Below are 20,281 nucleotides of genomic sequence, written 5' to 3' on the forward strand. Positions count from 1 at the left end.
TTTCTCCCCAGAACAAGTCACAGCTCCATGCTAATGCCATTGAGGGCTGCCAGCTCAGTCCCTTGGGCAGACTCAGGGACTGGAAGCCAGCACACACAGACCAGCCTCATGGAGCAGCAGATACCTCCATGGTGCTCCTTATTTCTGAAACAAAGAACACCTGGCAGTGCTCTTTTTATAGCATTCCATTCAGGCAGAGGTTTTTGGGAAGAGCTGGTGCTCAAAGGCCAGGCCTCAGCTGGTTCTGTGCTATGTGTGGTTGTGCCTGTGAGCCACTGGTGGGGCTGCAGGAGCAGAGGGCAGCAGCACCTCCCACGCAACACAAGCCATGGGAAATCCCCTCCATGTGTTTTTCTAAATAAAACAAATCCAACCTATACACAACCTCTTACATTTTCCTGGCAAAGAAATAAAAGAAATATTAGGACCATTTCTTCGGTTTAGCTACTTTGGTCATATGATCCCACTTGAGATAGCCGAGGTAAGAGTGTCAGAATCAGCATCTTCCAGGTGCCCAGAGCAGGAGTAAGAGCTTTTAAAGAGTAATAGGCAATTTTGTTTGTCTTCCTTTCTCCTTAAAATAAAATAGCTAGGGCTAGAAATTATAGATCACTGCATTCAGAGAGACAATTCCTTTCCTCTTAAAGACAGTGCTTTCTTTTGGAAATACAAAGCTTGTTCTTTCTGTCACTGTAGTCTCTGGTGGGGGGGGGGGATCAACCAACATGTTTGAATTAACTTCAGAATGATTTCTCTTGTCAAAAACAAACCAACTTCAAATCAAATCAAAATAGCATTTGTTATAGTAAATAGCTTGGTGGGAGGGAGGAGTTTTGAAATCCACATCTAACTCATTACAATTAGGCCTTCATTATACTGTAACAAAAAAACCCCCACCAATAAAACAACAAACCAAACCAAAACTGATTTTAAAAAGTTTCTAACTTTCTTTTCACAGACTTATCAAAGAACTAGAGAAAACTATTTCTCCCAAGGGCAATGCAAAAAAAGTGTCCCACTGTCTCAAACAGAATATCAAAGAATCACTCCAAGGTCAAACATCATCAATACAACAATAAATCTCAAAAATTGCTTCCTTAGCAATGTGGGGAAAAAGGAAGAAACTCTAGAATTTACAACTGAAGAGGTCTTTCCATTTTACATGTAAGACATATTCCTGAGCCATAAATAAATATTTGCTGCCTACCACTAAAGCACAAGTCTCCTACAGGGCAGAGCCCTCTAAGCGTGAGTGCAGGAGGTGCACAGATCACTTCAGCATTACTGCCATAACTGTGGGCTTGCATAAGTGAATTCCTTACTCTTCCCCTGGAGGAGGCATGGTCTGAGGTGCCAGATCCATGAAGTCTGCACTGTGCTGACAGGACTGATGTTCACACTGCCTGGCACCTCCAAGGGCTGAGGCACTGGAAAGCAGAGCTGTGAGGACAGCATTTCTCCTGGCTGGACTGAGCTGCACCTCAGGGAAGACAGCAGCTGGGCAAACAAATCCAAGCAAATTCCATTCTGTTCTACCTCAGAATGTTTCTGAAGGTGTTTATACGTGCTTGCCTGTTTGATGGAAAGGCAATCAATTGGGTTTAATTCCTTCCTCTAACTGGTTTTTTTTGAGAATGAAAGAAGTGTCACCTCTCCACCACCGAGATCCAACAGCTCCATGGAGTAAAGATCTCCTTCCTACCAAAGGCAGCAATCCCTGTGACAGTGAGCTCTGGATGGCCCAGTGCAGACAGTGAGATGTTCTGCTTGGAACACCTGACTGCATGTGCAGAAGAGCTGCATCCAGGAAAGCTGGTAATGCACAGCTGTACAAAAGCAATGATTGCTATTACACATTTTCAAACCCTTCCAGGCCTAGGAGGTAAGTGCATTATCCATCAAAAGAGACACAGATCTCAGAGAAGCTGCATGACTCTCTGCAGACCACAGACAGAGGATGACACTTCTTCAGTGTATTCCTAACATCCATTTGTGCAAACCCTAAGTGCAGAATGCACACAACTCTGCTTCATCTATTCCTGCTGTGCCACTCTCCCTTGAAGCCACAAGTGGCTCAGCAATGTGACTCCTCACCAGCCTGCATCAAACCACTGTGAGCATCTCACCTGGCAAGAGGTCAGCATCTGCAAACATCCACTCTTGCACTTTCCACATACACAGCATTAAACATAAAAGGGATGGTGTGGAAGCATGTCAAATTCACTCTCCATTCATGCATAAGGTGATAAAAAGAAAGCATTAAGCTAATCAGGAATTAACCCTAGGGATTGATTCCTTCAAAGGGAAAAAAAAAGAAATCTCTGTGGTTGTAAAGCTGACAGGAGCTGTGGGTGTTTCCAGGTCTCACCTGACTGGTGCACACACAGATGGGCCATGGCAGAGCTGTACCACGCTCCATGCACCACCAGCATGCTCTCCTTCAGGACACCAGCAGAAACATGGATGGGACACACACATCTTTGTCTGCTGTGACCAAACAGCAGGGCACTGTGGAGCTGTGGTTATTTCACTCTGCTGCCTGTGCCACTGCTTCCAAGTGAATGATGCCAAAAGTCAGGTGTCAACAGATGGTCTGAAAAACTCAAGCACTTGGTAAGCAAAAGGTAACTTACCAGCTTCAAAACTGCCTCAGACACCTGTCCTAATCAGCTTGCTCCTAGAAAAAGAGCCACAAATTCTGTAATCACTACACTTTATTAGGAGTTTTATTTTCTCATCTCATTTAAAAAAACAAAATTAAAAATCAGCATCTTCAGTAGCACCAGCTACTTGAATGCCAGGCTTAGTAACTCGCTCATTTCCTAAAATAACTAAATTTTTCTTGGTGATCATCTAGTTTTGATAGAAATAGCCATGGATTTCTAATGCTATTTTGATAATCACTGCTGACTGTGTATTAACTACCTGACACACTGACACTGTTTTAAGTATTTGGCAACAACAGAATCTACTTTCCAGTTCACCAGCTGCAGCACCTCTTCAGGAACTGGTGCAAACATACACCAGAAACTGAAACATACAGTCAGAATTCGAAACCAAAACCCCAGAAAGGAGCACTGGCTTCTTCACCCAGGATTATCTGAAGAGAAATCCTTGGCACACATCTCAGACCACCCTAACAAGATCATTCCCTCTCTGTTTCCAGGAGGAAGTCCTGGTCTGTACCAGGTAAAACAGCACAGATTTCAGAAATGCTGAAAATGCCTAAAATGCCTAAAAACTTTACCTGCATGAGAATTGTGGGTGCTCAGCACTTCTTGAAATCTGACTTTCAATTATGGAATTAAAGCAGAAGGCAGTCCTTTCCCATTCCCATAACAGGGTACAGAAATATAACCCATAATATTTCATATTTTATATTAGCATCTCAGAGTAAAATTTTGATATCTATTTTCTTTTTCCCTGTAGAAGTCAGCTACCCATCCATTCAGCTGTGTGTTTATGGTCTTTCTCACCCAAGTTTCTGAAATTCCCTTAAGATATAAGCTCATTTTCCCAATCCTTAATTTCTGCAACCTCTAATTCCACTTGACAAGCCCATTTGAGCAGGATGAAGAAGCACACAAATCTTTGAAAGAGAAGTGGAACATTCCAAAAGGAAATAGGAAAATCAACAAATTGCTCCAGGAATTAGAACAAGCCTTTTCACCTTGTGGTTGCTTTTCATTCTTTGACTGCAGGCTGCTTGATTAGGTGGGGAAAGCAAAAAAAACCGAAACAGGTAAAATTCAATGCACAAATCTGCAGTACTTAAAAATCACGATCTTTGGAAAAGCAACTTGGTTCATGGTGAATTTGCTCTTGAGAAGGTAACATGGAACAAGAGGAGCCTAACAAAAAACAAAACCCACACAGCAGCTTGGCACCCCAACGTTTAACTGAGGCCAAGGAGCCACAATGAACACTCATTACCCCTCCCAGCTGTAAATTTCTTACTCCTCATTTCACCTACACTCTCCTGCTCACCCCTACTACTGTGCCATTTCAAAACCTTTCAGCTCTGAGTGGGCCTTGAAATACTAACTCAAATCAGAAGGAGAAAATGGCAGATTAAAAGGAGTAATTCAGCCTTAATATGCTGAAAATGGCAGACCTCCCTGCCCCCGTGGTAATTACCTACGCCACCATGCTGCAGGCAGTGAGAGCCCATTTGGTGAGATGCTGAACATATTCACAGGGAGCCAAATCAGAACTGCTTCAAGCTGTGGTTATATTTACTCCGAGCACCACGCTCCAAACCTGCTCTTTCCAAACATCTACCGAGCAAAAGAAAATCCGACGCGCAAGGTGCTCTGACAGTTCTTGTGGCTGCTTTCTTAATCCAAACCAGCAGTCACATGCAGACCAAGGCAGCTTTTCCCTTTAGCTTGAGTCTGTCAGCTGGCACAGAGAGCTCCCTGGGAAGGCTCCCCTGCTCCTGCCAGCCCCACCAGGGACCCGCACGCCGCCGACGCGGCACTCGGCGGAGCAGAAAGGCAGCACTCAGTGAGCTCGGGGTGCCTGCAAGGGGCTCCCCCTTTCCTCCAGATTTCACTGAACACTCTCTCTGGCTTATTACTCTCTCCCTGCAGCAAATATTAACAACAGAAGCAGCACAGGAAAAAACTCGCTGCAAAGGATTAAGAACATCAGTCCTGACCTTCTCTCTATGTGGAAGGAATTCAAGTGGCCCTCAGGAAAATGAAAGCAGGATTTATTTTAAATGGACCTTTTATGGAAATGACTGTGGTTTCCAGCTCGTCAGATAGACTCCATCAATAAATAGCCTTATTCACCTTGCTGTGCCTTTGAAGCAGGTATTGTTCTGGAAGTGTTGTGGCATATAAATTTTGCTAGGCATACTTTCTAACTATGCTGGTACTGCTGTAGAATATTAGAAAAGGCAATTGTTCCCCAGAAAGGTCCATAAGCTGTGATTTATTAATGAAATGCCAAACCTGGGAAACGAGGCAAAGGTCTCATGAGTGCAGGGTAAAGTAAATAGCATGACAAAATACACATAATGAGTGCTAGCAAAAACAACAGAAACATGCACACAAAAAGAAGATGCAAATGCATTCCTCTCCTGGATGGTACTGAACGTTGTCAGCCAAGAAATTTAGTCTGAAAGTCACTGAAGAATATGCTCAGATGCTATCCACACATATAATCCACCAGATAAATGGCAATATGATGCCAATTACAGCACGAAATAAAGTCATCACAATATGGTATAAAATGCCTTGTCTTGGCTAAGACACACCATGAAGGGAAATTCAAAGAGGCAGCATCAACTTCAAAATTAGCTCTGAAATAAAAAACAACCAACTGTAGCATATGAGAGATCAGGATAATACATATGTCAGTCACATGCCATGAATATAACCTGAAAACCATCACAATTTCCTGTACCATATGTAGCCACATCACACAGAACAGCCAAGCACGTTCTCTATAAAAGTTATGTATTTTTTATATATATATATATATATATATATATATATATATATATATATATATATATATATATATATATAATTTATATAGATTTATATAGATTTTATATATATTATAGTATATATATTTTTTTTTTTAATTGATGTGAAATGTTAGTAGCATTTCCTCCTTGGACATGAGCAAACTGCTGCACATCATTATGTGCTCGGGCTGAAGGAGCAGAAGGTGCTGTGAACCACCAGAAGGCACCTTTACAATGCTGGTCACGAGTACAAATGTGTGAGGGCTGTCAGTATGAGGTGCAATACACTCCCACACTCCCCCAGATTGCCCAGGTGCAAAAGCCACTGCTTCAAGTCAGTTTTCCAGATCACCCCACTGAATTAGCCCATTACACACACGAGTTTTCCCACAATCAGCCCTCCATATGTCAGGTACCACAGGGAAAATGGAATTCCATCCATCACGTGCTCTGCACACATACATTCACAGCTAAAACTGTGGGACAAGCTGCTAATTAGGCAGCGACCTAAAAATGCCATGCAGAGTGGAGCTTCAAACATCTGAAGGGTCTTCCCTTTCATGCTCATTGAATTATTATGACATGTCAAATAAATAACTGTCATCCTGATGATAATGCCAAGAACTGTCCTCCCTCCAGTTCACCAGGTGCTCCCCGTATCTTCCAGCAAAGAAAGGCAGTGCCATGGGCCCTTGGCTACCCCAGTGGCCTTCTGAAGCACCAGATTATTTTTCTGACCTTGTGACTGGCATGCTTGACATCCACTGAGAGAATGCCTCATCCATTTCCTGGCACCTCTGTAATCCATCTGGAAGTCACACCACAACCATTCCTCATAGCCAAGGCTATCTTTGTCAACGAACAATAAATGTCATCCTCTTTTCCCAACTATTAAAATTCCTCCAGGATGCAGGAATTTTCAATAGTACCCCCAGCCTTTGTCACATCCTCAGTACACTGCCTGAAGCCTGTGTGAGGACATTCACTGCAAAGAGTTGAGCAGAACAAGTCCTGCCTGGGGAGCTGCTCACAGGGAGCTCTCCAGCTGGTGAGAGGGATTCACACTACACAGGAGAAGCAACCCAGAGAACACAAGTTATACCCAGTTAACAAAGCCATTTTTTTAAGTGACCTCCTCATTAAGTAAAGAGGAAGACAACAGTGAAGGTACACGAGCAGGATGAGAAGGGAGGCCTCTCTCTCCAAACAAACTGGAGAGCTGCCTTCTCTTGTTTCTGCAGTTTCCATCACTAAATCCCCATCTAGTAACAGACATGTTCCAAGGAAAGCACCCACGGGTGGAAATCTTCCACTGATTCTCTTTCTGAGGTATAACAACGCTCACAAAATGAAACAAGAAAGCTTTGTGCCTTAGATGTCCTTTATCAGCACCACACATACATGCCCAACAGGGTTATTACCCTAATCACAAACGTCAACAAATTAGCCCTGGTTAAAATTCAACGACAACAAAGGAAGAATTACAGTCCACACAAAACATTCTGTGAGTCTCCTGTGAGTCTGTGTTGTGGATGCACACACATCACCTCTTGCCACTGAAAATCAGTTCAATGTTCACTGGACCAATGTCTTCACTGCTGCCAAAACAATTTCCAGCATTTCCATTCTCTGTGCTGCAGAAAGGAAAGCAATGGTGCCACTGAGAATGAATATGAGGTTTCATTCTCTCTTACCCCTGCACACCTACACTCTAAAGAGAGAGGCACACACAGACTGCGTGCCTGTTCACTCTACAATCATTCCTTAGGAAATTGCAAGCTAACTCTTCCAGGTGAGACCTTGCAATGAAAAAGGAGAGAAAAATGGCTGCTAAGACTGTTCTGTGTGCTTCCAAAACAAAGCAGAACATCTTACACTTTACCAAATGTGAGAAATCAACTGATAGATCTTGTGCTGCCTCTAAGCTGTAAAGCACTGAGTAATAGCTTGTCTGGGGCTTGACTGAAGGATGGTCCTTCCTGGGGGAAGCAATGCCCTGTAAAAGGCCACTACTGCTGCATTTGGAGATGCTTTCCTAAGACCCCAATACAATGAATTGTGCCTCAGTTCATGTGCCCTGAACTCCCCTCTCCCTGTTATAAAAGGGATTGTTTGAAGTCAAATGGCATCATTTATTTCCAGGCAAAGTGCTGCTTCCTGTTTGCTTTCCTCGTAATTCATACCACTCAACCCAACACTACCACTGCAGGGTAGTACCACAATTCAGAGATTGTGGAGTTGTTAAAAATAAAACAGAAAATAGCATCAGAAACGTAGAATTTCCTGAAAAGCAAAATATTTCCAATTATACTTCTAATTATGTATGTACATACGCACCATCCCTCAAAGTGTTCAAGGCCAGGTTGGATAGGGCTCTGAGCCACCTGCTCTAGTGAGAGGTGTCCCTGCCCATGGCAGGGAGGTTGGATCTGGATGGTCTTTGAGGTCCCTTCCAGCCAAACCCTTCTGTGACTCCATACCAAGGGCTGAGGGAAACACGTCCAAGGTGATCCCCAGGAATCATCACCAGCTCCATGCTCCCAGCAGGATTGCTGGAGGCTGCCAGTGCTCATGAGAGCCCTTTGTCAGGATGGTTCTAGTTTTACTGGATTAGATACAAAAGCAGATCACTTCAGATCCAATTCATTCAGTGTTTGGGGTTTTCAAGGCTAAACACAAAGGAATCTTTAAGATGAATTTCAAAGCCCAAATTCAGTGCCCAAATTCCAGTGCCCAAAAAGCAAAATTCATGTTGTTGAACATTAACAGTGGTCAAGAGCAAAACTGAACTTCTCACAAAAAAATTACAACTTGCAGTTTCAAATTAAACAGTGGTATTCATAAATCCAGACTGAATTGGTTTTTTTTTTTAAAGTAATAAAAATATGATAAAATCTTTTTCAAGAAAACCAACAATATTAATCCTACATATAGTTCTGACAGCAGGAGAAGAAATAAAAAGCAAACAAAACTTCAATGAACATGGAATAAGATTTTTCAGAAGTCTTCAATACTGGGCTAATGAGAATTTTATCATTAACTTTCTTGAGAACAGGATTAGGTCTAATACAAACAGTTCTGAATATTTCTAGCAGTGAGTAATGGAGGCAGGATGAATATGAGATGATGTACAACCTGCAGGTAGAACTGTGAATACCTAATAGGGTGTTTTCCCATATTTGCCATACAGCATCTGTGAATGTATTATCTAAATTAATAGCTCTGCAGTCTCAAACTGTTTTGGTTCATTTTCTGTCTCTTATCAGGAGCACAGGGAAGACTGCCAGGGTAGACTGAAAATGTACATGACCTGCACATTTTAGCATAACAGGTATTAAAACCTGACACCCTTCAACTATGCTTTTCAGCCATACTCACATTTAAGGAAGAGAAACTTTTGTGCTATTTCCAAAGTGAGTACTGACACCTCTCCTAAAGAAGCTTCCACAGCTCAACTGAAACAGAAACAGCTTGTAACTATGATCCACAAAAAAGACCCTTCCATGTAAGTGCATATCTGACTTCTGACAAGGCTTATACAACCTCACTTTCACTTCTGTGATATGATTAATGGTGTCTCTGAAATGTTGAATTGGGAAATATGGCTTACCAACTGTATTATTTACATTAAAGAACAATTTCCAGGTCTTTTCCGATTTCCCACATTCCATTACTCTGCTGATAAAAAAGATCTCCTCATCAAGATGTATGCAATGTTTAGGTTTTAGAAGCCTAGCAAAAGTGCAAATAGAGGAATCGATTTTATTTTCAAAAGGCTCTGCAAATGACAGTTCCCAGTCCTGTTTAAAGTAAGTGACAAAAAGTTTAATGATTATGGGAGAGGCAGAGATGCTTAAAAACTTCAGTGGGGTTTGGATCATTAACAATAATTGAATGCGGGAGTCTGGGCCAAGTTCTGCCCTCAAATCAGACCAATTAAAGACTGAGACATTCAACCAGAGAGACATTTTCATCAGTTGAGCTTGCCTGCATTAGTTATTACTGGCATGATTTTTCACCTCACTCCAATGCATTCCAGAGGAAAACATGTTGCTTACCAACCATTTCATCTGAAGACCAGGAAACAAAACACTTTTGTATTTATTTTCTTTTTAGGTTGTACTGCATGGCTTTTGGTGTTACCTTGAATGCAGCAATGCAGTGTAGGCTGAGCAATGTCATCACCAGCAGCAGGAACACCGTGGCCAAGTTCCTGACGTCCCAGATGGACTCCACCAAAGGGATGCTGCCGACCTGCCAGTCGTAGCACAGGGTGATCGGTGCCAGCAGCAGCCACGCATTGAAGGCCAGAAGGTAGGAGTAAGTTAAAAACCTGCAAATGAAAACAGGTCATATAATCCATGGAATGGCTGCCAGCACAGGAAACATCCTCCTTTGGCATTTACCACATACCACACGCAGGAGGAGGAAACAAGAAAAAAAACTAATCAACAACACTGCCCCGACAGGCAGCGCCACGCCTCCCTGCAAACAGAGATGCTGCCATAGGTGAGGGGCACTTTAACAGGTCATTTGAAAAAATAGCATAAGATCTGTAATAGTTACATGGTTTCTATGCACCAGCCTTTGGAAAACTAACAGAACTTCAACTCCCATTTGAATGTTAGATTTTTGAAGTGACTTTCTACCAATTTAAACAATAAATTAATAACTACGCAGGTACATAAATATATATTGAACTTTTATACACTTCACTGCATCACTGCTGCAAATATCCCTTTAGCTGTGTTTAACTTACAATTTAGAATTTCTTTTATCTGCACAACATGGAGCAACTAAAGTAGACCCTTTTCTCTTTGCAAATCAAGGAACAGGGAGAAAATACAGAAGAAAGGAGGGGCAGAGTGATTCTTAGCTGATCCCATCACAGTCTCTTAGGGCTGGGGCCAGATTGCATGAGATGTGCAATGGAAGTGATGGTCAAGTAGGGATTTCAAATTGTTGTAATCTTCAATAATTGTTATTCTCAAGAGAGAGGAAATTAATGGAGAATGGAAATGGGGAGAGTGCTACCCTCTGGGAAGTATGCAGGGCTTTCAAAGGACTAAAAAAGAACAGCATGTGTGCCACTGGGTTAAAGAAAACAAGAAAAAAAACAAATCAATCCAACATCCCTCTGTGCCCCAGGCTTTTGCTTCTTGGCATCTACTTGCCAAAAAGCGCATCTAAAGTTGAAATAGTTTTAAGTACAAGAGACTGCAGATTGATCATTCCAGTAATTGTGAAGTCAACCAAGTAAAATTGTGACAGCCTTCAAAAGAGACAAACCCATCCTTTGCTTGCAAATGGAATAGTCCCAATTGTACACAGCACCAAAAATGGCAAATACTCAAAAAAAGGAAAAAATTACATTCCATCCTGCCTAGGATTTCTTCCATCTGAGCCTGCTTCGGCAGCTGTCATCACACCCAGTTGCCATGGTACCTTACAGGTTTATTAAAATGGTAACAAAGGATGGCAGAAATGTCAAGGCAGGTAGACAGAGGATTGTCTCACTTGCCACTTACAAACATGGCCCTTTGTGGTAAAAATGCAGCCTCTTACAACAGCACTTACAACATCAGATTTGTTGCAGAATGGTAGGACACTGAAGCTCAGTGTGACTCCAGGCAGGAAGTTCCCAGATGGGTGTTGGGCCCTGAATTTCTGTGAAAACATACTTAAATAACTACAAAGTGAGGGTATCAGTTTCTCTTCTCATCCAAAAAACAAATGTCTCCAGCAGCACAGTGACCCAAAAGCAAGGAGGCTTACTGAGCTGGAATGTGTCATTGTAAACAGTCACAGAGGCACATTCTCATTTTCCCACAGATCCTCCTCAACTCCCAATTCTGGGAAGTGGAATATTCCCACATTTTTTAAGGTTTTCAGCCATTTGATACAGTTCTCTTCCATCCCCTGCACTTTCCTCACCTTCTCACCCTGAGGTACTAAACAAAAGGGAAAGAAAGAAAATCAATCTTCTCTTAACAGAGGCAGCGATTAAAAAGCCAGTTCCTATTTAAGAGAGCATCCCTCAAAAACATAACCTAATTTTGCTCAAGCGATTCTTAAAATTTTGATTGTTCACTCTTCCTAAAGAAACAAATGTGTTTTCTAGTCACCAACCCTTCTGGCACACATTACAGAGAGACACAGCAACACAAAATCCTCTGAGACTTAATCACACCAAGGCACTCACTCGTGACATTATGTGTGGCCTGACCCACCTCTGCTCAGCCACAATAAAACACACTTCTCCATCACCCTCAACACATCAGCTCAGAAAAGGCTGCCAGCATTTATTTACAGCTACTTACTTCAAAGCCAAACTCAGATCCATTTCTGGCTTTATTGTTAAAACAAAAGCATGTCTTTTCAAATGAATCTGGATAATGTCATGGCATATGATATTGTTACTACAAGTATGTATATTTGACAGGATTTCCAGAAGCACTGAGTTAGTTTGCACTTGATGCTTTAGGAGAGCCCAGTTTTTGGAGGGAGCGTCCTTTTATGCCCTGGCATATATTAACATTTTCAACAGGCATCACAATATTCATAGAAGTTTGTTTGCAAACCACAACACACACCAGAAAACCCTCCCCTGCTTCCTCAGACTGGGCTGCTGGGTAGGAAGGAACAAGATGACATTTGGGATCTTTGCAGCACCGCAGTGAAGGACAGACTAGCTGCTTTTCTGCATCTCCACTGATAAGGCAGGAGCTGATAGATCCTTACACAGCACAGAATAAATAAACAGTTTGCTGCCATAACAAATTGAGTCCACTTAATTTCAGAGGTATTCAGAGTTGTCAGATCAGTGTGAGTTAATGCATTTCTACTGGAAAGGTAGGACTGCATTTCTACTGGAAAGTTGCTGTTGAAGATGGGAAGCCAACTCCAGGCCACTGACTGACGAGGACAGGTTTGTAAACAAGTGTCTGTTTCCAAGTGCTTGTGAGGTTTCAGTCTTCCTTGGGAGCCATGTGCACAGCTTGCTCCCAGAGGCAGCTCCCGAAGGAGAACCATCGCTCCATTCCACTATGGCAATATTTGGCCCTTAAATACTCTCTTCCAACAGCAGTGAAACATTTTAAAGCCTGTGACAATCATCACCACCAGTGTCCAGTCAGGTGGCTGGCCTCTGCAGACCCCCTCCTGGGGTCACATCTCCAGGCTGAGCCCACACTCCCTCTCTGAAGGCGCATGTGACATTAGCAGTCATGGTACCTGAGAGCCATGGAGGCACTGCCTGACGTTTGGAGGCACTCAAACAAAGCCTTCAGCAGGCTCTGAGTCAAGCAAAAGTTTGGGTATGCCTTCAGCATTGGTAGCCTGTCCTTGAACATGATGGATGGCCGTATAAAATAAAGCATTTATAAACTATCGCTATTCTGTGTACTAGGAACAAAAAAATAACAAGATGCTAATAATAGTTACTGACAATCCAGGGCTGCTTTTTATGTATGGCTCTCAAAAGCATATGATATTCCTTCACATCTATGTGGCTCTTGTATCACTAGACTAAGGAGAAAGCTAAACACAGGAGAAAGTTTGGAAGAAACCTCTTACCAAAGCCAACACCTCAAGGAACTAATTTGCAAATTTTGAAAAGACTTGAAGATTCTGAAATCACTCCAGGAGCTAATTACATTTCAGCAGCCTACCTGCAAATGGCAACAAGAGTATTTTCTTCTAATTAGTTGACTGAGTGAATTAGATTTTAAATTAATGATCTTCTTGATATTGCTTCTAGTGTCTGCTGGAAGTCCAAGGGAGAAAAATTCCTCCCACTCTCTCAGTTAATCCCATGAAAATCAGAGTATTACTGGTGAGGTGACTGGAAGATTCTGCCTCTTAACTGGCAAACAGTTTTCCTCCAGGCTAGGTAACAGCATTTGCATTGCAGCAATTTTTTAATTTGCAAAATGAACATGGAAATCCACATTTCAGTGGGTTTCAAGTGTTCTTTTCAATTCTCATCATCGCTGGCATGCTCAGAAAAACACAGTTCCTCCTGTAGGTAGCCAGTGTTGTCATGGCAATCCAGTTTGTTTAGCTTTCATTTTTTTTAGTTTCAATGTTCTGTTGCATGCTTTGAGATAAATACAGGATGACTCATATCTAGAACTTGTTGCAGAAAACAACATCTGAACTGATTGTTTCTGCTGCAAAAACGAATGCAAAAGGGTACTACTCAAAGCCATAACAATATGACAGGAAAATACTTGAGGAATTGCTGTAATAGAGACCAAGGAGCTTGGAAAAGCCTTCATCTCAGCTCTGCCAAACCCAGGCAATCAGAGCACAAGGAATCTGAGACTAGGTAAAAAAAAAATATACAAGATTTATAGAAATGTAAGAGGCGTTTCCTGTCTTTTCTGATTTTGGAGCAGTTTAAGCTTTCTCCCCACAGCATCCAGGGACTATGGATTTCTTTCTAAAACTGTGCTGCAAGAGTGATCACAAAGCTCTGACCATGTCCCACCAAAGCTGCATGGAAAAGTGGGGACCTATATGATAACAGTGATATAAAATAAATAAATAAATATATGCATTATATGTATATTATACATATAATTACAGACATGTACATTATAGATTACATGTATATATAATAGTGATACTATTTTTTCTAAGTGCATACTGTGCTGCAACCCACCAGACACTCAGTTCTGGGCCAGCCCATCCCACTCCTGGCAGACAGCCCTACCCACAAAGACCCATCAGGGTACCCACCTGCAAGTGAAACATCTCCCAGCACTGGGGATTTTAGCAAAGCAGAGGCAAACCATCCTCCTGGTTGGGGAAAAATGGGCTTGTCTAGAAGGCAGGCAATAAGTGCACTTAACTAGTACTTGGGGAAAAAAGAAGGGGAGGATCTATCTTTATGGGGGGAAAAAAGGTGGGGATCTGAAACAGAAGCAGGAATACAATTTTTGCCCTTTCAGAAGTCACAGAACCTGTGGTTATGCTCTTCTGACACGACCTGCACACTGCCAAGCACTCAGGGAGATTTCAGTTCACTATAAGGGTAAGAAGAGCTTTTTTATTAGGGAAAAGAGCTTCTCATTTGTATTAACAGCTGAACTGATTTTGGCTCAAGGCTCTCTTCATCCTCTTACAAAGCCCTAAACCCAAGTGTGTTTGACAAGGCAGTTCACAATAATGCCCTCCTAGGACACATGTGGCTGCAATTATAACCAGGTGGTGGTATTTTGGATATTGCCTTCAAATTGTAATATTTACACTCCCCCTAGGGAACTCCCAGTCCAGTCATACCTTCCCACACAAGTTTATTTTTCTGCTCTGTATATTGTCAGCCTGAACATTTTCTTTTCAGAGCCTCAGAAGAAAAAAAATTCCCACTCTGTCTATCCAGCTCATTCAGAGATAGTGGAGTAAACTACACAAACAAGCAGCAGACAAATTCCATTTAACATCCAAATGCTAGTATTAGACAGAAAATACTTGTAACTAGAAAAACTGTGTATTCCCTTTCATCAAACCTTCTGCATTTAGGTTTGCAGAGCTGCCAATCAGTAGGGGACAAGAGCAGGAAAGACAGGGATAAACAAAGTGCTGCAGCCTGATGAACAGCAAGGTAACTCCTCTGGAAGGTGGGCTTGTGTGCACCAGGGACATGGGGAAAAGCAGACATGCTGTCTTCTATAGCTACACTGCCTAAAGAGCTTTACTCTGTCTCTCTCAGTTGTTTCAACTCTGTGGCTAAGAACTTGAAAAATACAAAATTCTCTATGAGAATTTGAAACAGCCTGTGAGTTTCCAGTGAAACCCAAGCCTCCTGTCAGAATCTCAGTGCTGAAAAACCTGGGACTGACTTCACAGTGTTTTCCCCCTGTGCTGTGGATGAGGATGTGCCTTGTGATCACACCTGACCCTCAGCTCCTCACCAACAGCAGCACATTCCAGAGTCATGCAGCCCAAATTCACCAGCAGAGCCCAGCAGTGGGCAACTGCTTCAGGAGAGGATCTTTGAGGCAGCAGCAGATGGAGGGTTCTGTGGACAGCCACTGAGATCCTCAAGAAATTAAAAAACAGACCTCATAAACCTGCTGGGGTCATGTTTCTGGAAATGGCTCACTGTATCCCAGAGCATTGCCCACCCAGTGCTGCTGGGAGCCAAAGGGATGTTCTGGGCACGCTGCTTCGCCTCAGAGGCTGGCCACTCTCCACCCCTTCTGTGTGGAAGGGTTTTGGAAAGCAAATTCAGACACAGGCTCTGGCAGGGAAGGCTTGTTGTGTAACCAGCACTTGCAGCAAGCACCACAGCCCATTGAAATGCCTATCAAATCCCACAGCAGCACTGCCAGGGTCTGCTCATCACACCAAGAACTCTTGGATGAGAGAGATGGTGAAATCTTTCCTGTGGCTCTGGGAGTGCCACCTTCTCAGCAGGGTGACCTTTGCTTTGGAGAATCATCTTCCAAGCCAGGCCTTCCCCAACTCCCAACATCCAGTGGAATAAAGACTACAGTTTATGCTTAATGCATGGGCTGTCTGGCCCCTGGGTAGGCATGAGAGCAATTTTTACCAACATTGCTGTTCTCTCTTTTGTTAGAAGTGACCCCTGACTGCTGGGTACCTGCAGGTATTACACGTAGGGCTGAACTTAAACACCTTTGAGCACGCAACAGAAAGCACTGACAAACCAGGCAGAACCTCACCACCCAATCAGCATGTGCCAGCCTGGCTGATTAAGAGCTGGTATGTCACAGGGGTCTATTTTAATGCTATTTTCTAGCCTAAGGTCCATGAAAACTCCATATCAAAGTAGTTGCTACACTTGACTTCTATTTCCTTGGCAGAACCGGCTGGCACAGGGACCCATTTTCCCAGTACAGGTCCACGGTTCCCCTCTTGGTAGTTCATTGCCTTTGAAGTTACAACTGGGATGATTAAATGCAATGCTCAGAAAACAGTCATAAATCTCTGTGAAAAGGATTATGTGCCAGTTTTTATGTATAAGCACTTCTTCAGCTTTCTGCAGCGCTGAATTCTCATTTACCTGATTGAAATAGCAAAGCAATACAGAAAGCCAGCTTACAGAGAGAACAGTTCAACCACAGGACAATGTTATCTCAAGGCAGTCCTAGCAGAAATGCATTAACTATTTAAGGAAGCACCACAAATAACCTGCTTCACGCCCAGGGTGATCAGCCACCAGAGATCACAAGGCAAATGCCAGCAGAAATTAATATAGCTTGACTCCCAAAGACATAGCTTTTTTAAAAAGGAGACTTTTAATTAGAAATTACAGGTAAAATTCAATCTGTTTCTCACAGGTTGAGACACACTGCACAACGGATTTTTCCCTTGTCTTGCCACAGTATTGGTAATAAAATCTGTTTATCCAGAGGCCTCCTACTTCTTTCCCCTCAAGAAGGGCAGAAGAAAAAAACATTGAGCAAAACATCTGAAGCATGTCAGCCCTGCACTCAACACCCTCCTGACTTGGACCTGCACTTTTGGTACACTGTTTGCATAAAGCTGGGTAGCCCTCAAAACCTTTCTAGCTGCATTCTCCCTCAAATTCTGTCTGATAGGAGCAAGAATGTTTGAACAGAGGTTTGGGATTGGTTTTTCTATCTCAAATATTGCTTACCCATTGCAGATTTTGAGATCAAAATCTGTGTTGTTTAAGCTAAGGCCACTGGAGACAGTGCATTCTGCAACAGCCTGGATGGACAGGCTTCCATGGCAGGGCTTAGGAATAGAAGGATTCCCAACACCTTCACTTCTGCCTCCACTGAGAAAGGCAATGACAGACACATCTCATCTCCTCAGACCACCTTTGCCAAGCAACACATTGAAGGCCATGGAAATGTGGCTCTCATTTATGCCACTAAGCTTTGAGGTACTAGGGAATATCGCTGGTAATTTTAACAACAGTAACTTAGTGAGCATGCTGAACAGATGACTGCTTCTAAAGACTGAAAAACTGTCATCATTTCAGCATATTATGCCCTTCAATTGTTAAATAAATTATTATCTGTCTACTTTAATTTATACATTTGTGTTGTCCAAGATTGGAGACAAGTTACATAGAACACATAGGCATTTTCTAGGGCCAAACTGAGCCACATCAAAGGTCTATCCAGCAGTGACCAGAAGTCCATGCCAAGTAAAGCATAAAAGATGATAATTTTCCCTCAGTTCCTAGCTGGAGTTTCTGAGTTGGATGTGGTCTCTCCATATTTAGTAGCCTGGATTTCTTATTTCAACTTGGAAAATCTCTGTTAGACCCTGCATAAAGGTTCAGCACACACTTGGTGTCCTGCAGGAGGGAGCTCCAGCTCAGCTGCCTGTTGTGCGTCACATCCTTGGCTTGCTTGGAACCTGTCTGCTCTTAGATTCCTTTGATACACCCTGAGTTCTATATGCACAGACCCCTCACACCCCCAGTCCTGCACTGTAGGCTGTATCAGCTCTAAGGGATCACAGATTCTGACCTCACAAGTCACTGCTTTTTCAACCCCCTAACTGACACCTACCCCTAATGGTGGCCCCAATAAACCCTGCCAAAGTTACAGTGCTCCGCTGGGTTCATCCTGTGTCAGCCCAGACCCCAGCTCCAGGCCTAGCTTCATGAATTTCACAAAGGCTGCCACACATTTCCAAACTACTGTTTTTCTTTTTTATTCCACTGTTATCAGCCTTCCTTCCAGTCCCACAGAGCTGGCCAAGTCTTAGAATAATTTTCAGCTCTGTTGAAAAGCATAACATTTACCCTGGCGAGACATACATAAAAACCACATTTCCAGCTCAAATAAAGACAACTCTTTGAAAACAAAAAACTCCCATTTGTGACCTAAATAACCTTCAGAGTTACAAAACAACTTGCCCACTGCCTGACTCTAACCCTTGCTTTGACTACAGTAACGATGTTACTAATCACTTCAAGAGCACTACCCAAAACTGATCCTTTAGTTTCTGTCTCAACACCAAACTTAGCTCTTCCACTGCCTTCTTCCCAATTCAACCCAAGCTGCAGTTAACATCTTGGCTTCAGTGCTGTATGCTAATTACTGCCTTCAAAACCTTGTTAAAAGCTTCCCACACCAGCTCTTCACATGCTGCTGCTACTATAGCTGTCCACAGGTGAGGAACACACCCTGCTTAGGAGCTTCTCTGAAGTAGCACAAACGCTCCTGCAGGACAGTAGCACGGTGTCCCCCAACTGGGGAATAACCTGCAATGACTCCAGTGATTTCAGCAGGCTGAACAATTCCTTTATTAAGCTTCCTATATTATACTACATACTAATAATACACTATATTCTACACTAAAGAAAAACCTTTGACCCCTTACTGACAGTCACAACACAGCTTTGACCTAATTGGTCAATCAATCCAAACAACCCTCACAGGTGTCCAATTAACAAATCACTTTGGGTAAACAATGTCCATAACACATTCCACATGTGCCAAACAACAGGAGCAGCAAATAGAGATAAGAATTGTTTTCTCTTCTTTCTCTGAGCTTTCTCACTGCCTTCCCCAGGAAAAATCCTGGGGAAGTTGTGCCTCCTGCTCTCTGTGAAGAGAGCTGTGACCACACCTGCAGTCCTCCCCTGGACTCATTCCAACAGCTCCATGCATTTCCTGTGCTAAGGACCCTGGAGCTGGATGCAGTGTACCAGGAGGGATCTCACAAGAGCAGAGCAGAGGGGCAGAACCATTTTCCTAGACATTCCTGGAAACCCCACCTATGTCACTTGAACCTTGCTAGCTCCACCTGTTATCCCAGTCCTGCACTTGGGATGAGTGGACAAGGCCAGCTGGGCAGCAAGAGCTCCAGCTTCGACCACAGCAAATCTCAGATGAGAGTTACAGTGTGAGTCTGATAGAGAAGAAGGACAAGGTTTGCTGCCAGTACAAGGGTCAGAGGGTGCACCATGGGCTGTCAGTTCAGAGATGGTCCCTGGGTCTCAGAGCACCTGCAGGACTGACACTCAGACCTGCTGAAGGGATGGGTTTCCTGAATGGAGGATAAAGCCTTCTGGGTAAATTGGCTAAAATGAGGATTAAGATCAAGCTCAGCAGAAATGGAAGAGCTGGGATAATTAAAGGGTTTTAGAATCCCTGCAGAACAGTAATACTGCTTTTTACTGGAATGGATTTCCTTAATTAGGTTTGGAGTGGGTAGGTGTTGCTGGTGAAGCCGGGGCTGCTGCTGGGGCCAAGGGAGGACCTCAGCCAGCAGCACTCTGACTTGTTTTTCCTAAGGCTGTTAATAAAATCCACAGTGCCAGTGGTAAAAATAGTCACTGTTTCATACCCTGAGAGTGACTTAGCTTTTGGGTTTAGAAACCCCTCCCCTGTCATTACAAGAGGCAAAAGAGACAAACACGCAAAAGAACACGTGCAGCACAGAAGAAGTAACTGAAATTAGGCCAGGCTCATTTGTGACCTGCTGACCCCCATCTCAGCATAAACATATCAAAAAGGGACAGCAGCAAATCCTTCATGCTGTGCTGCACTGAGTCTGGTATTAATAACTCCACCAGAAACAAACACGTCAGAGCTTTCCAAACAAGACAATGTGCTTCCTGGAAGCACTTCTAGCCTTGATGGTAACAGGAGCTGTTGCCACGTTATCATAAAGGTTCCCCAAATGAGATCCAGCCCAATTCTACAGCAAATGTTGAATAAGGATTTCTTGGTCTTAACCTGTGTCTAAACTGCAATTTCACTGCTGGAATGAGGAGCCAGCAAGCCAGAACTGACACATAGGAAGACTGCTCCCATTTTAATCTGAGACATCAGGAAATTCCTC

The 20,281-nt window shown here is 43.0% G+C and overlaps 1 protein-coding gene across 1 annotated transcript in view; it reads right to left on the reverse strand.

Moving 5' to 3' along the window:
* The window catches only part of TMTC1 (transmembrane O-mannosyltransferase targeting cadherins 1), a 141,014-nt gene that overhangs the window by 65,261 nt on the left and 55,472 nt on the right, over nucleotides 1-20,281 (reverse strand). Inside the window, exon 8 of the mRNA XM_066549630.1 lies at nucleotides 9,623-9,812. Within this exon, the coding sequence (XP_066405727.1) occupies nucleotides 9,623-9,812 (190 nt within the window). The remainder of the gene's footprint in view (nucleotides 1-9,622; nucleotides 9,813-20,281) is intronic.

This window comes from Molothrus aeneus, chromosome 5 (genome assembly GCF_037042795.1).
Source record: "Molothrus aeneus isolate 106 chromosome 5, BPBGC_Maene_1.0, whole genome shotgun sequence".
Taxonomy (NCBI): Eukaryota; Metazoa; Chordata; class Aves; order Passeriformes; family Icteridae; genus Molothrus; species Molothrus aeneus.